The 17,982-nt window shown below is 37.9% G+C and overlaps 1 protein-coding gene across 3 annotated transcripts in view; it reads right to left on the bottom strand.

Moving 5' to 3' along the window:
- The window catches only part of TJP2 (tight junction protein 2), a 62,740-nt gene that overhangs the window by 6,827 nt on the left and 37,931 nt on the right, over positions 1–17,982 (bottom strand). For all 3 annotated transcript variants that reach the window (XM_050987330.1, XM_050987328.1, XM_030237181.2), the window contains 13 exons: positions 14,874–14,927; positions 12,759–12,883; positions 10,464–10,566; positions 9,451–10,024; positions 7,840–7,943; positions 7,544–7,697; positions 6,457–6,565; positions 6,210–6,346; positions 5,632–5,698; positions 4,294–4,444; positions 3,421–3,529; positions 2,603–2,813; positions 992–1,179 (listed from right to left, as the gene is read on the bottom strand). In XM_050987330.1, the coding sequence (XP_050843287.1) occupies positions 992–1,179; positions 2,603–2,813; positions 3,421–3,529; positions 4,294–4,444; positions 5,632–5,698; positions 6,210–6,346; positions 6,457–6,565; positions 7,544–7,697; positions 7,840–7,943; positions 9,451–10,024; positions 10,464–10,566; positions 12,759–12,883; positions 14,874–14,918 (2,077 nt within the window). In that variant the 5' untranslated portion in view covers positions 14,919–14,927. The remainder of the gene's footprint in view (positions 1–991; positions 1,180–2,602; positions 2,814–3,420; positions 3,530–4,293; positions 4,445–5,631; positions 5,699–6,209; positions 6,347–6,456; positions 6,566–7,543; positions 7,698–7,839; positions 7,944–9,450; positions 10,025–10,463; positions 10,567–12,758; positions 12,884–14,873; positions 14,928–17,982) is intronic.

Genomic DNA, 17,982 nt, shown 5'->3' with positions numbered 1-17,982 from the left:
ATGTGGAGAGAAGAGAAATCCGGTAAGACTGGTTTTATATATAAAAGACAAGACCTTCAGTTACTATACAAAGTTGAAGTTATTAAAAATATATTTTAAAAAAACTATTTCTCAGAAGTTTGTGCAACAGCATAATAAATTACTTTTACCAGCTGAGAAAGAGACTGTTTCATTAACAGCTTTCTTATTCCTTCTAGTGGAATTGAATTTAGAATATTTTACATCTGAAAATGTACAGATCTTCATTTATATTTCCATCCATCAAAATTCATGAACCTTGACACAGTGGGCTTTGTGTGAATAAAGACACAAATGATAAACCTACTGCAATGCAGCTTTGAGAAGCAAAGAAATGTAAAACTATGTTACTGCTCATGTCAAAGCAAGTGAAAACACAGTCCTCAGAGTAAATGGGGGAATGCCATTACCCAAAGTCTTCATCGTGGCATCTGGGATCTCCTTTAAAATACTCTTTACTAGTTTGTTTTGTTCCAGAATACTGTCATGTGCTACTGTCATGTGCCAGAAAATCAGCTTGATCTGCTCACCACTAGTAATATAGCTAGTTTACACTCATGGGGGATTGACCACATGAGTCATGACTATATTTGGACTGTTGAAAATCCTCAAGTTCTACTTGCTCTGAACCTACTGTTGAAATGCTATTTATGAAGATTGAGGTTGATCTCAGGTGTATGGATTGTACTCTCAGAGCTAGCCAAGAAGAATCCAAGGAAACAAGGAAAGCCCTGCTGTTTCATCCCCAATTCATTTTTAAACCTTCAAACTGGCAGGTATAGTTTGGAGGCAGGAGAGAACAACAGCCGTTTAAAAGGGTAAAAAAGCTTTCTCACAGACTAATTAGTAGCATCCAGAAATCCCCTTAACATAGTTAGTAGTTGTTAGAAATCCCTTTCTTAGCTGACCAAACATTTGGATGCTAAAGCAGCCAGTAATAAATGGGCAGCCAGCCCAAAGCAGTCTCACCTACCTTCACGCAACTGAACGCGCTCGTAAGCTGGGAATTTTGTGCTCACAGACACAATAGCTGTCAGATCTTCACGACTCTTCCTCAGATTCTTCTTTGCTCCAGATCGCTGGCCACGTGTCCTCCAGAAATCTGCCCTATCACTTGAGCCATCTTTTTGGGCATTTTGAACACTGGCCATCTGTTCAGCTCTGACCGAGAAAGCAGGGAGTTCAGAATTAGTCAAGGAGGGCAAAGGTACTTTCACTGATGACCAATGGATTTTGAATTTGCAACAAATAATTTTGCCAGATAGATAGAAAGGAGTGGAGGTAAAAGCACACAAGTTCAGGTGCCTTTGCCTTGGAGCAAACACACTGTCAGAACAGTGCTCTGACCTGCCACAACTGCAAGCTGCGGGGCAGGAATGAGTCCTGAGGTCTTAAACTGATCACTTACACGAGTGTAAATAAAAGAGTGCAAGTGCAAAGAGGTGGTGAGAGAGGGCAACTCAGAACCGAAGGCCTAAGAAATTACTGTCACTATTCTCCATTGGGCCTCAAAAGTTAAGTCACTAGAGCACAGAAACAAAGGCAGGTTTGGTCTGATCAATTACAGAGAGGAGAAAATGTACCTACCAGGAAACAGACAAGGGAGTCACACAAGAAGCATTTTGCAACTTGTGTGCATCATATACACTGAGCTTTTTCTTCCATCATAAAATCACAGCCACACTCAAGAACTTAAAAGCTACAGTCTAAAAATTCAGCTACAGTCTGGTTGTGGTTTTAGGCATTTTTTTGTCTGATTAATTTTAATAGTGTTGTGCACTGTATACATTTCAACAGTTATTATTACCTCCCATGAATTTTGATTAGGAAAGCATATTTAAGCAAAAATATTGCTGCGCTTCATTAAATATTTTACACAAAAATACAGACTACAGCTACAAAAAAAAAAACAAGCAACCAACCAAAACAAAACAAAATCCCCTAAAATAAACCCTAAACTGCCCCCCCACCAAAAAAAAAACCCACCAAAAAACCCCTGCCTCAGAATAAATACTTAAAACACTGTCCACAAGGATATAGATAAGAAATTCAAGCACTGAATTCTTCTAAAATTAATCATCAGAGTATTCTCTCACAAAAAGTCACAAGCTTCCTAAGGTGAAGGGTTTTTGTTTGTTTAATTTTTTTGTTTCATTGGGGTCTTTTGTTTGTTTTGATTTGATTTGGTGAGGGTGAACATACAAAGAAGAAGGTGGGGGGAAAGAAAGCAAAAATCTAACAAAAATAGGACCCACCACCCATTTTCTGGAAGAGGAACTGAAGCAGCTACTGTTCAAAGCTTGGTTGACTGCTGAGACAGAAGCTCTAGGTCTGTGCTCTAAAAAATGAGCTGGTATGTAGGTAACATCATCCTCTCTCACTGTCTCCTTGCATAATGCCATGGTTCTAAAATATGCAGTTTTTATAGGCAAAATTCTTGTAAAAATGAAGACAAAACAATTCTTTCATTCTTGTAGAAGGGAATAGAAAGGAAGAAAGGTATGACATAGGAAGCAAAAATTACTTGGTGAAGGCAAAAAATCTTACTTCTAACAATGGGTAGGAAGACATGGTGCCACCTTACCTGCTCTTATTTGGAATGAGGCCCTTTTCCAGTTCATTTCCAATTCTCACAGCCAGCCAGTTTCCCAGTTTGCCATCATACAGTGTATCAACTACTCTAAAGATCTCGCCCCTGGTGAATGCTAAGCTCTGTGGTGACTCTTTTTCACACTCAAAGTGACTCCTGATGAAAAATGAATCTCCTCTGCCACAGGCCATGATGTCTCTGTAGACTAAAACAAGACCTTCATTTTAGCTTTTTACACTTGAAAGAAAGATTAAGCTGTGAGTCTAGCAAATACAGCTTGGAAATGCTAAGCATCTGCTCAGAAAGATGAAAAAACTCAGATCTACATTCCCCTACACACTCTTATCAGCAGTGTTCCATACTCCTATGTGCACAGCCCTTACAGCTCCAGGGCAAAAGGCAGCTGTGGTACTACAGTCTTGCAGCAGGCTGTGTCTCCCAAAAAGAAAGCAAGAAGCTTTTTTTGCTCCTTAACTGCTCATGAATAAAATTGTCCATTTTCTGCTGACCAAATCCCTTCTGACTGCCAAAGCACAGCAGATCTTCTCCCAGCTGCTACAGACAGAAAAACAGAGGAAAAAGCAGTACCTTACGACTTCTCAGCATTAAGAGTTGCTTTTTGCTATAAAAGACATGTAGAAGTACATCACACATGTGTGTATGGAATACAGCTATCTTCTCAACTAGTGACAAGGAGATAAACTAAAATGCTATCAAAAAATAAGCACAAGAGAGATTGTTTGTGGTTTCACTGACAAAGCGTGGTTTAAAAAGATTCATAGATGTACACACATTTTTTTCAAAGCACCTACCTTCATATTTGCTTTGAGCCAAAATTGTCACAGTTTCACCTTTGGGAATTTCTAAGAGATACAAAACTGCATCTTCCCGAACAATGCCTCTGAAGTCTTGAGTGTTTACCTACGTAACAAAAAACCCCACAACTGATAAATCAACAATAAAGGAATAACCACAGATTTTTCTTTCATCTGAAAAATCTTAATATTCTCTTCCCTTATTATTTTTACATATATCTATATATCTACATCTATCTATATCTATCTATCTATCTATCTATCTATCTATCTATCTATCTATCTATCTATCTATCTATCTATCTATCAGTAAATTATTTTCTCTTGTTAATATTTAATTCCGGCTATGAATAGTAATCTTCCTGAAATAAAATATTCTGCTAGATTGTTTCTACAACTTTAACAGCCTCTAGAAGGGCAAGAGAAAAAAGGTAGAGGGAAAATTACATTAATCTTCCATGTGAGTTTTCAGAAAAAAGCAGAATGAAGTGATTAAGCGTCACAGATGATATAAATCAGAAACCTGAAAAATAAATCACCATAACCCAAATAAACTGGTGGAAGATGAAAGAAGAATTTTTGGCCCAAATTCTTCCCCCTCCAAGGAAGAAACATTGTACCAAAAATTCATTGTGCCATTTTACAGCATTTTTCTTGATTAATAGTTCCACAAAATTATAAACAAACTAAAGTTTGGTAAACAATGCTCCTTCAAGAACTCATTTCTGTAAGATCCCTCCACCACATATACACCCTTGTAAAGCAATAATTTGATTCCTAAGATCATAATTTCTTCCATATTTCAGTATACAAATGAGAGTTACAGAGAGATACAGAAGTTATTTGCATTTCAGGGGCACATAGTCATACCTTAAGAATCTGATCTCCTTCCTGCAGTCCCTCCTCATCAGCTGAGGTACCTTCTTGAATTCCAGCAATAAATATCCCTACATCATTTCCACCAGCCAGTCGTAGACCCACGCTGTCCCCCTTCTTGAATCTCACCATTTTTGTATTGGGCCTACAGGATTTACAAACAGAAAAGGGAAGTAAGGGCAGATATTAAAGCAAATATCAATTTTAGGATGCCAGCCAAAAGAAAAAAATTACAACCCCTCAACAATATAATATTAGTAATATTTTTATCTCCTTTCTTTCACTATATAGGCTATATTTACAGAGGTAACCCTTCAGTGAAGGCAGGAAGCAGAGAATTTGCATTCTTCAGAATGGAAAAAGAACTAGGAATAGTGACGAAGTGGCATACACAGACCTGCTGAGCAGGGAAACAGGTCCCTGTTTCTGAAACCCCAAAGTAGCTCCCCACCTACTGCATCCTCTGTCATACGAACACCTGTGGTTTTTGTGAAAACAGACTGAGTTATGAACAATCATACTCCTGCTTTTTTCCTTCTGTAATCTAAAGAACTGTCATATGAATTAAACGGATACCTATTTTCTCTACTGTGTAACATGTTTGTTAGATGTCTTCAAATTTTCTTGCAATGAGGAATATTTTCAAGTATAATCTACTGATACGTTAACAATCAGTCCCCTCACATTGCAGTGGGAGAGACTACTGCACTAGGCTCAGCTTTTTTGCTGTCAGAAAAGCTGCATGACTGAGTGACCTTCCAACTCAGAGGACACTACTTATCTGTCAGCCACTCTCAGTAATACCCTAAGCCTGTATTATAAATTCCCTTTCACCAAAATAATCACTTGATTAATTTGCACATCTCTGACAACATATGCAGGGTCCAACCCAGAAAGGGTTTCATTTAAAACAATACACCAAGCTACAGAACATTTTCAAAACTTAAGACTTCTCCTTACAATTCCAACACTCCTATTCCTTCAATTTTTGTATTTGGAAAGTCTCAAAAAAAACCATAATAAACATAATAATAATAATATTATATTATTATTAAAAATAAAATAAAACAAAATTCTTGCATGTGTTCCCATGCAAGGCCGGAAATACAGGGTGTTCCACACCTTCCAGGCAGATTTGAGGCATACATTTCTAAAACTAAGTTGATCTCAAATATCATCAGTTAGAAGCCATGTCACCTCTTCTTGGCATTAAACAATAAAGGGAGTATCACTCCAAATGGGATAAAGAACACAAACCCACGCAGCTAAGAATCATGCACAAGTCATTGGAAGAATACAGAATGCAAAAGAACTCAGCAAGTACCACCTTACCCATATATTGCTTCATCTTCTGGGCTGGGTTTAAGAATTGTTCGTGTAACTGGTTTTGGCTGAGGCACTAAATGTTAAAAAACAAAAGAAAAAACCAAAAGAAGTTACTCAGATATTGATAAAGCTATAAATGACAGGAATTTTTAGCTAGATAGCAATTAAACCCTCCATGCCAAAGACTTGATTTAAAAATCAAGCATGTCTGACTAAAATTCATTTATTTCTATTTTTTTTTCATTCTTGAAAAAGGGAAAAAAAGTTCAAGGAAGGGATACCTAACTCTTTAAGGCAAGCTAGATCAGACTTCATTTGTCAGCTTAGGGCAACAGTCTAACAGCAGACGTTTTAAGAGAGTATTTGCTTTTTTCAGGTGGTCGGTCTAATAAGCAACTGCCATCAAAAAAATATCAGTTGTTTCTTCCCTGAACCACAAAACAAAGTGGTACAGGGAAAAAACTACTTCTTCTGTGTGTCAGAATGGGGCTGACATGAAGAAAATTCCAGCTTTGTCATGATGGAGGGAATGGACATTCTATGGCCAGGGGAAAAAAAAGCAACCAAAACCTTCAGGCTCTGACCTGGGTCATCTTGGTACTTCTGTTCTTTGTTTGAGTCTACAGCTGTAACAGCAGGAGCAGCAATGTCACCAGTTGATTTGAACGGAGTAGGCATTGCTCCCATTCTGGACATCCTACTGGAGGGATCCTCTTTTGCACTAGAAGGAAGACATAGGAAAAAATGTGTAAGGAAACCTGATAAGAATGCATATATTTGAATAACTTCTTTGATAAGCATGAGAAAAATGAACTAGAGAACATTTCTTACCTTGGTTTCTCTTTCAGTTTTTCATTGGATGAATGTGAATCTAGATCAGAATGATGTGATCTGTCATCTTGAGGAGAGAATGATCTGTTTGACTCTATTTCAGAAATATCTGTAAAGATATGCAATGCAAATGAAGACATGCAGGATTTGTTTAAGTTATCTGCTCACCTGATCAGCATGCACATTCTGATATAGGATACACTGAACATTTCAGCCCACTCTCATCTCCAGTTGGATTTGACAAAGATTCAAAAAGTGCCTGTTAGTGTTTCCACCCCTGCACCCTCCCAAAATATTTCAGGAAAGTTTCACACAACTTCTAACAAACACAGTCACATTTGAGCATACCACATATGCATTAGCTAGTGCTAGCAGGCTTTGATTTGAGGTGTCATGAGGTTTCCAAACCAAAGACCACCTTCACATCAACAGTCCCCACATCACTGCCCTTTTGCAGCAAAGGAAACAAGAGCGGCCCTCGGATCTGAACTGCACCTCGGACTTCACAGTTCCACTCCAGGAACTGTGGAAGTTCCACTCCATATTCTGACACCAGAAAAGCAAGCACCATGTTCCACATAATGTAACATCCTGCTCTCCCAAACATTCTGAGCTCTTCCCAAAGCAAGATCAGGCTGAGAGATACAGCTCACACACTTATATAGAACGGGTGCTGGGAATAGAAATCAGTTATCCAGGGTCACTTAATTTCCTCTTGTCCTGACATTTCTTGAATGCTGCCATGAATGTTAATGCCCTCAGAAGGAGAGACCAGTCCAAAGCACTTGTTTGAAAAGTTTTTATTAATGCACTGGATTTGTTTGCTCCAAGAAGTAAGACTGATTTTGCCAGACCAACACTGGTCCTTCTATCTCTGCCCCCTCCTAAAATGTAACTATATGGTTACTACAAACTTATTTTCACCTAAAGGAAGGGGACTTGTTGCTTAACTGAATATTTCTTAGGTTTGCTCGCATTTCATTGTTTTTCTTCAAGAACCTAACACCACTCTACCACAGCAAAACAATATAAGCTCCATTTTGTCCTAGCACAGAGCCCAGAACTTTGGATCCCCATTAAACCTCACCATCCATTTCCGAGTCACTGTCGTTCAATGAAGGAATGTTGAGCAGCGTCTGCTTTCGGTCCCTGAGAACAACCAGCTGGAGCTTCCCACGTGATTTCTCAATCAATTTTCGGGCATCAGCTAAAGACATGTTCTCTGTCACTGTACCATTGATCTGGACAAAAAAGGACAACGATATCAAACAAGTCCACATGGTGCTCAAGTTTAATAGTGAACTTGACTATAACATGACTTAGTTCAGAATAACCACTATAACCAGCACCTGCCAAACTGGTAGCAGCAAGACCAGAACAGACCTTGAGAATGATATCTCCTTCATGAAGGTTGCCATCTTTGGTTGCTAGGCCAGTACGGGTCATTTCCTTTATGAAGATCTGACTTCCAAGACGGAGTCCATACTCTGGAACCAAGAAGATAATCCACTGCAGCTTAAAAGATGAGCAACGATGCATTGTTTTAAAAACTAGAGAGTGCTCATGCATCAAACACCATTATACCATGAGAGAAAAAAAAAAAAAGGCAAAAAAAAGAAAAAGCAGCAGGCCTAGTAAACCCACTTCACCCTAAGCCGAGTCTCCAATATCTGTGCTGCCATTGTTATTGAACAAGAAATATTCCAAATCCAATTACAGTTGGACGACTGGTCTGCACCTTCAGCAGCAAAACAATGCCTTTGTTCTGGAGCTGCTTATTAATGTACTAGATTAGCTACTCTCTGATTCGTATTTTGCATGGCATAGAGGGGGAAAAGGGTCTAAAAGCTCTAACAGAAGTATTTCTTTTCATCAGTTGCTGCATGCTGACCCTGTCCTATCTGTACTCCGGGAAATGTTTTGGTTGCTTCAAGCAAATGAACTTTTTTTATTCCCCTTCCTCCTTCTTCCCCTGTGATCTAAGTTACTTGGGTCAGTATATTTGCTACTTAAAAAGAAAGGCAACATCCTTAAAAAACATGCTTCCCAGAACAACAGAATGTTGTCCTGCTTTAAAATATCACTACATTTCAGCAAGTCTGCAAAGTACACATATGAATGGCAGAGATTATTATGGTGTAGCTAAACATAAAAGTTAACAAATACAACTTGTATTTCTCCTTACTTGTATACATATTTGCATTATCTTTACATGTGGAAACATTACATGCAGAGGAAGAAGAGGAAGGAGAAGAAAGGACTTTTGCCAGAGCCAATGAAAAAAAAGCTATTAGCTCCTCTATACAAAATCTAATTAGCAAAAACTTGTCAAAATTACAACAGGACAGATTAGGAAAAAACCCAACAACACCATCCAACCCCTTCAGAAATTAACCAAAACACCCCCTGAAAAACACCCCAAACAGAAAATTATGTACAAGCAATTCTCAGACATGCTTTCCAGCATAAGTCTTATTTCACAGTGAAAAAAAAAGTCAGGCTTTTAGCTTTCATTTACACACTTCAATACTCAGCAAAGAAAGGCTGAAATACTGCTATTTCAGGTTTTTTTTTCACTTCAGTATACTTTAATGACCAGAACTAAACAAACTGTATTACTACAGGCAGAATCTACTCTTTACCCTTTCTAGTTAACCTTTTTGTAAATGTGCCAAATGTAATCTGAACTGTGATCAGATCCATGTTTTTCCTCAGAACCAGGAGAAAAGGGCAGAGAAAATGAAAAACCATGGACACAATGGCTTGAAAAGACTGAAATTATGTGAACAAATCCTTGTTCAAAGGTAAAGTTCAAGATTCTGGGCAAAACGCATCCCAAATCAGCCAGAAAGAATGAAAGAACAACTTAAACCATCAGTTTAAAAAGTCAGCACTTAACCTGCGAAAGTAGAAAGCAATTCAGCTCTTCTCTTTTCCTCACCAAAACCCATGCTGTACTGGAAGTTGACTCCTCCCCTCCCCAGTTGCACCCACCTTCATTATGTCTGCCTTTTGTTAAGAGAACACTGATTGGTGCATGCTGATCCTGTGGTCCCAGGTACTCATGCTGGCGGTGCAGTTCAGGAGAAGGACTGCGGGAGCGAAGCCTGTCCCGACTACGACTCCTCACTTCCCTCCCATATCTAGCATCAGATATGGATCCATGACTGTAACTGGGTGGGCTGTAGTCTCCTCTGTAGTCCCGTTCATAGACAGCATCCCTGTCGATGCTCCTTCCCCTGCTCCGGTCCCTTCTATAGTCTCGATCCAAGCTCCTGTCAACGCTCCTTCCGCGGCTTCGATCACGGCTGTAGCTGCATTCCCTGGCACGGTCTCTGCTTCGCCCTCGGTCATGCTCATCTCTATAGCTCTGATCCAGGTTGTTTCCCCAGCTTTGGCTGCGCCCTCCATTCCCACTGCGCCAGCTTCTCTCACTATAGCCACTTCGAGCACTTTTGCCATCAAATTCTGCATGGTCATCCATTACGTCTAAAGCTCTGTCGTCATAGTCAAGGGAGGGGCTTCTCTGCAGCGCAGCAGCCTGCACTTTCCTTGGTCTTTTCACTACCTGTTCAGTACAACAGAACACAAACAAACAAACTCCTGTCAAAGATCAGAATGTGAAACTAAACAGATGAATATTTTTCATGTTTCAAATATATGCTGGGTGGGGAAAAAAAGGAAGAAGAATTTTCCATTTATTACTGGACAAGATCTGTGTATGCAGAACACAATTTGCCTCAAGTAACTTCTATTTTGTACTACTCGTTATTCAGTAAAATAAACATTATGAAATAAACATTTTATTCTCAGTTTTTCAACAAGATAACTTTGTGATACTGTTGATTAACTTCCATTTGTTTCACCTGCAGAAACTATGTCTTTGTTTTATTTATTTTGTATTTCGCATATGGCAAAGGACTGCTTTGCTTTGTGCCTTTAAATACTCTTTATAGAAGAAAACCAAAATCCCGACTGTACACTGAATGCATTTGGAATTTACTTACAATGGTGGCCACTTTTCCACTTTTCCTAAGCTGCTGAACTGCAAAAGAATGTAGAACATTTTCCATCGGGGTCCCATTAACTATGACCACTCGGTCATTTTCTCTGGAAATGGGAAGGGAGATAAAAAAGGAAAGAGAAGATTTAAGAGGAGTCTTCATGAAAACAGCAGAACAAAATTTCTTCTTTTTTTTTTTTAACAGAGGAAACCTATAGATTTAGTTCAGTTTAACAAGGAGTTTTGCTTTAAAACTGTGTTTGCTATATTCTACAATATCTGAATACTAGAAGCAACTTTCAGTACATCTGAAAACTAGACATTGAGCAGTGCTGTTTTTGTGTATATACTGTGTTCTGCTTAAGCACCTTGCCATAATGTTTTTTAAAGAACATTTGTGATGAGTATTGAAACTTTTTTATTTTTATCTTTCAGGATTCCTAGTTTTTTACACCTAGTGTTAGACTTCTTTCACATAAGAATTTCAGGAAAGCCTCAAGCTGCTGCAGCCATACCAGTATTTAGGCAAATATTGACAAGTACAACTGCAGTACATTTTTCCTAAAGTCTGGTGTTCAGGTCACATTTGCTCTGTAGAAGAGTGATTGGGAGAGAAAAAAAAAAAAACAACAACAAAACAGTAATACACAAGAAATCCTTCTTGCCTTAAAACATAGGCCAACTGAGATTACTTACTTTTCTGTTCAGACCTCCTGCATATCAAACAGACCGCTAACACCTAACTCACCTAACCCCCTATGAAATAGCCACATAACACTGATTAATTTAACCCCACAAGTTTCATAAAGGCATTTCAATGCAAAAAGTGAAGAAGATTAAATAAAACCAAATTACTACTCCTCATATTCCTTGTACTAGTTTATTCTGGTGACTACCCAGTTACGGTCAGAGCATTCGCTCAAGAAATTACTGGTTACTTTGCCATTTTCTGCTAGATAAAAGAAATCTTTGGTACCAACTATTTTATCATCATTATAATCAAATCACATCACACTCTTCTGTTAAATAAGAAGATTATATACTCTAAGCCTCCCTAAATGATTTTTGTGCCTTTTTTCATCCCCTTCCTATTTCTTTTAGTGGATGAGTATGCCAGAACAGCATGCTGTACTTCAGTAGCAGTTTCACCCAGGTTTATGCAGGAATTAAAATAGCTCTCTGGACAGTCCACACATCCAAAGCTAGTACTGAACCTAATGTTGCAATATTATGCCAAGAGGTCCATCTACATGTGCTCATTTTACCCTGCGAAAATGACAGGATGGTTTTACCCATCCACTCTGAAGGTCAGAACTAAATTCCTTGATTTGGAGGATAAGCTTTGCCTTCCTTTTTCTTCAGAATGTGTTTTGTCTGAAAGTGCCCAAATATCATTACATTGCCATCATCAATTTATCTATGATCTTTCATAATTTCTGGACATGATTTCATTCCCAAACCACAGGTGATTACAGAACAGGATGGATGACAGTGGTGATGTGCAGGGGTCACTGCTATAAAACGTAGAATTTGCGCACTTCTGTTAAAAATTATTTGTTATGTGCTTTACAATTTCCCTTTTATTTAGTTACTCAACAACAACTCCCATGTCAGCCATTTCATTTTCTGACCAAAAATAAATGCATGGCAAAAGGGACAGAATCTACTCTCTTAATTTATTATCGGTGCACAATTATTTGGTATTCTTCCAAATTGTCTAGTCCTCATCAGGTATTTCAGATCAAAGGATGAAAAACTGATCTAGGGCAGAAACTCTCAGCCTACAGACTGTTTGTACATGACAGATGCTGCCTCACCAAGGATGAAGTTATCAGAAAGACAACAGAAACTCTTTATTTCCATATTTTTTTTTTCTTTCAGATATAAATAAACATTTAGCAAGCCTTATTTGGGGTGACTTAAGTCATTCTTGGAAACTAATGACTGATCACGAAACATGTTTACGGGACGAGGAACAAGGAGGATGTTTTAAGATACTAAGTTTTTCTACTGTTTGTTTAAATGAAATGCAATCTTGAAAGAAGCATACTTAACTGTTAAAGACTTTTCAACACCACCACATAAATGTAAGGTCTTTAACAAATAGCAACTAACACCTCCATGTAGGCTTACTTGCTGTTTTGGGGATTTTTTTTTTTAAGGAGACACCTAGATATTCAAGAGGGCACCAAGTCTTGAGGTGATTAAATCACCAGGATTTCAACCACGTCTGTCTAAAGGATTTATGTATTCCACAGCTATACCCATCAAAATGCCAGACAAAGAGAAATGTGCTTACTGAAGTAATCCATCTGCTGGACCACCTGGGAGAACATCCGAAATTACTATCGATGTTTCACCATTTTCAAAATGAGGGTTATCTCTGCCGCCAGAAACTGCAATCCCAAATCCTCGTTTTGAATCCTTACAATAAAACCAAATACAACAAAAGCTGAATACATTGACAGGAATTCTGACATGGAGAAAAAAGAGTAATATGAACGTTCTCATGATATCAGGCACTCTTAAGTAGGTATTCAAATATCATAGCTGCATGCATCGTGCTGCAGAAACACACAATACCTCTAGATTTAAGAAAGATTAGGTTTACACATCCATGTATCAAGATGACAAGTTCCTGTCTTCCAAAACCTCTACAGCCTTATGATTGTTAGTAATTAAGTAAAGAACTCACTAAATTTGCCTGCATTTTGCTTCATCATCCCATGGGTTATTTATATCAAAATCATTGTTAGGTAGATCTATTTAGTTAGTGATGCCTGGGAAAGTAGAACAGCTTTATCAAGATCTCATCTTCATTATGATTATTAAGTAGTTCCTCAATCAAAAGAACAAGATCATGGTTGATTACAAAGAGCAAGTAGTGAACTTGTGCATTGTCTGTATAATCATCCTCTGTCACAATCAACTATTTTAAATATGCAAACTATGTCAAACCTGTAATCATAGAAATAACTGATCCACAGAAGTCTTAAGACAGCATTCATTAAGCCAAAGAAATGCTTCACAGAATGCCAAGGAAACATGCCAATAGAACCAAACTGTTAGCATAACTGAACTGCTGACAGCAAGGAGAGCACAACACCACACAAGATTAATTTTGTCATCTATTTAACATACACATCACATCACTAAAAATTACAAATTATGCTACATTTGAACAAAACATTTTAACATAGTGGCAAACTAACACATCAAATTATAGTCACGCTTTTCCCCCAACACCCAATCAGCATGTGTAGCTCATCATATGTCACCTCGTGCTCCACTAACGCTGATAGTAAGTGATTATTTCTTTGAGGAGTAAAAAAGCAATGTGGTTTTACTTTAAAACAGCATTTTACTTGATACAGCTTAGTTTTACAGGAAACAGTTTGATGTTTTACACCAAAACAACAGATTCAAAGTAATGGTAAAATTAATGGTAGCGGCTGATACAGCAAGTTCAGCAGCCCTTCACCATCTAAGTAGCCTTAGTCTGCCTCTGTGGTAAAGAAGTAATTCTAATTTACACAATGAAATGCTAGAAATTACAGGAACTAAGATCTTCTGCAAGGCTTTTCCTGTCTACCTCTGTAACCTAAAAACCAACCTCTTTTCAACCATACTTTCTCACATGAAACAAGCTGTGTAGAAAAGATCACTATTTCACCTTGGGTCATCAAGGTCAGTTCACTGCAGAAGATGTGAAAAAACCTGAGCAGCTCAGTGCAGGTTGCTCACTGAACACAGACCATCAAAACAGCTGGGAAGACTGCCACCACCGAAGCCAAAGAGCATACCTGATACTCTGGTCTGGCAGCCTAGCTATTAAATGACACAGGCACAAGTGCTCTATTTTCTTTAATTCAAAAGGACTCCACTTGATGAGACACTTCTTCTTTTCTCAAAAAAAAAAAAAACTTTTAAAGTGACACCTATAGTCCACCTTTTTATAAGATTTAATGACAGTGTTTTTCCACTGGATTCTACACTAGTATATAATAAAGTATCTTACAAAAATAAAATCAGGGGAATCCTGTTTGGTGATTATTACAAAGCCTGGACATCAACAACAGCCTGCTTGACAAAACCATCTGCTTTACTTTTAAGGCCCTCCAATAATGAATTTAGCTACGTGGCTGACAGGTGGTATATCACACTGACATTAGAAAGACCAAACAGCAGCAAATATGGCACTTAAATTGTTAATTGAATTTACTCCTAACATTAAAGAGTTGCATTATTGTATGAGTAACAACTAAGCTTTAAAATAAAAACCATATCTGATTTGGACAATGAATTAATCCTATTCTAGACTCAGACATGCTAATGACATCTACTGCAAAACATATTCAGAGTAAACCAGTGCTTGAATATTTGAAAACTAAAAATATAACAGGCACTCACTCACCTTTTGTAAGGTCACTGTGTACTGTTCCCATATCAGCTCTTCCATGCCTGGGGCCTGTTGCACACAGAAACCAATTAGTAAAACACACAGCACATAACTATTTAAATTAAAATGTGAAATACCCAACTAAAACACAGGTTTAAAAATAATTTACATATTCTAGTATTTTGGGAGAATTAGTATGAAATTAACATATTTTAAAAAATGACACTTTTTCTTTAAAAAGGAAAAAAATATTAATAGGTCCAGAGTGGTAGAATCCCTTCACGTTTCACTGATTAAACGGCTCATTCTGATTTTCTGGAACATCCTTATTCAGCAAAAGCATTTAATTCAGATCAACTAGAGTCTATAGCCCTGATTCAAATAACACATAAAATACTTATGGAAGACCCTTCTGTCTCAGTATGCAGTTGAAACTGAGGTTTCAAAATGAACTAGACTTCAGATCTCTTGTGTCTAGTTCATGTGGATTTAACAAAATGTTTTGTCCACTATGAATTATATACCTAAATATTTAGGTTTCCACCAAGAAATTAAATTTTACAAGACAACACAATAGTATATATAGTACAGGTACAGCCATTTCTATGACACTGCTCAGAGACCCTTCTTTACCACATTTCCAGTTAAAACTGATCACTTTTATCTTACATGATATAACCTGAAATCTTTCCAACATCACAGCTTAAAATATAATACAGAATAATCACCCAGCTGTGATGCATCATAAAGTACACAGCCAGCCCCTTCAGTGTCTGCCCTGTAAAACTAGGAGAGAAATGAGCCACTGCGCTGCAGAGAAATGACACTGAAAACATTTCAAAATGGAAAGCACCCCTTGCAAAAGAAAAATCCAGACATTGCATAAATATGTGCCTGCAAATACTCAAGCCACAGTTTTTATTTGTTTTTTCTGAAAGTGGTCTTCCTTTATCTCAGAAGACTGAATCTCAGACAGAAGCTCAGTTCAGACTTAATGGTCTTTTTAAAGGCATCACAGGGAGTACTGACAGCTGAACTCCAAAACATTAGACAGAGAAGTGACACACGAAGGGTGTGTCTGTACTTTAGGGCATCCCTTGCATTTTCAGAGTAAGACTTCCGGCAATGCACAACTGTTCAGCAAGCCATGGATGTTATTTCTCATATGAAAAAAAAAACCTCTTTGCATAGTTCCAGTTGATTCTGTGCACCACAAAGAGAAACTAGATTTACATTTTCCATTGCACATTCACTCTATTGAAAAAAAAAAAAAAAAAAGTCCTGTTCAGAAATCCTGAAGGAATATGCAAAACATTCCGCATTCTTATCAGGAATTTTACAACACTGAACAGTGTTAGATTTCCACTGTTCTGCCAGGAAATGAACAATGCTTTCCAGTTTCCAGAACCTCTGCTGTCTAATTAAAAAGAAAATTAGAAATAGATGTAGAAGATGATGGCTTATATTAAAAGCAATACATATAAGTAATTGTTTTTAAATTTTGACTTGTCCAGGTCAACAAGAATGTGTTCATAACTATTAGTATTAAAACATATGTGTCTTGGGGTCAGCGTTGAATGTGCTGAATCACATAGGAAAATTATTTTATCTGCTATTGCCATTTAACCAGCTAACATGTCAAAGCTTTCAGCTATCTGAAACTGAATTCACTTGAAATATTCCCTTACACACAGAATCTCTGCCACAAGTGAAAAATTCCTCCTTAACTAAGCTCTTCTTTCAAACTGCTGTGATGCTGCTGTAAATGGAAGTGACTAGGCTTGCTTATCTGGCATGTAGGGAACAGTTTACTGACCCTTCCTACAGTCCTGCTTTTCTATGTATTTTTAAGCTCTGCAAAAAATGAGTCTGTGCTGAAGAGGCGTCTCAGTGTCACTTAAATTTCATCTGACTTCACCAAATAAAGTTTTAGAAATGAAAGCCAGTACCAAATGATGGGTAAAATCTGAAGGACAAGCAAGTATGTTCAAATTTCGTAGCAGCACAGAAGATGGAAAATCTTTTCCATCCTCCTCTTGGTAAAAAAGACTCAGCAACTTACACATGTAACAGAAAAATCACTTAAATTCAGATTGCACTGTAGGCAGCTCCTACCAACACCACCTCCCAGCCAAGAATACTGAGGCCAGCTCTGAGCAGGTGCAAGAGTAAGGCAGGCAGAACGCACTCATGGGGAGCTTACTACCCATGGGGATGGAGACAGGCCTGAGAAATGACTGCTAATTCAGTACAACACTGCAGGAAAAGGACTGAAGAAAGCACTGTAAAGGTATCAGGGGCGGATGTAAGGATACGAAATAGGAAACTTGCGGGAATTTCCTTCCAGAAAACTAGGCCTTCCATGAGCAGTGGCATAAGTGTAACCTTGTGCACAAGTGGAGAGATGTATTGGGTTGTAAACCAAAGCATCATAAGCCTACAGAGTTAAGTTTACTTTACTCTGACAAGTAAGTTTTATGGTATCTGGTCAAAAAAAAAAAAAAAAAGGCAATAAGAATGAAAGAGAAACTACTGCCTACAGACACTAAAATTAAGGTCTTGCAAGATGCCAAGCCCATAGTATCATCTCATTTGTGCCTAGAAAAAGATCCTCAGAGTATCAGTGACTGTTTCAGACACATTCTATGTACATCTTTGGGGTTTATTTGTACCCTGAAAGCATTACTGAAAATTCAACAAAAGAGAATTAAGCAATTCACTTTTAAACTCACAAGTATTTGTAAAGTAATCAATTTTTTGAAACTGCTCCTTGGGAAACTGTCTCCCATTTGCGGTACTCTGCTTCAGAGAAGGAAAGCACACTATGTACTTGCAAAGCTGATTTTGCACAATGTAATTACCAAGACAACACGACTAGCTCTGCTGTACTGATAAAGCAATGCAGGCTCTGCAGCACAGTTCAAAGAACTGAATGGTCACCTTGGAACCCGTAAGGCAAAAACAATCTCTAAACAATGATCTCTTCAACATTATGAATTGTACTGCTGCTTGCCATTGTCACGATGCTAACCCATACCATCAGAGTAATGAAGAGAAGACTAAGAGGGAGGGAGAGACTACAAATGTTACAAATCATCAGTTGGGGACTTGATCAAAACTAATA

The sequence above is a fragment of the Serinus canaria genome, chromosome Z (genome assembly GCF_022539315.1).
Source record: "Serinus canaria isolate serCan28SL12 chromosome Z, serCan2020, whole genome shotgun sequence".
In the NCBI taxonomy this organism is placed as follows: Eukaryota; Metazoa; Chordata; class Aves; order Passeriformes; family Fringillidae; genus Serinus; species Serinus canaria.
Note: the sequence above shows the minus strand (reverse complement) of the source record. Positions and strands in the feature narration are given on the sequence as shown.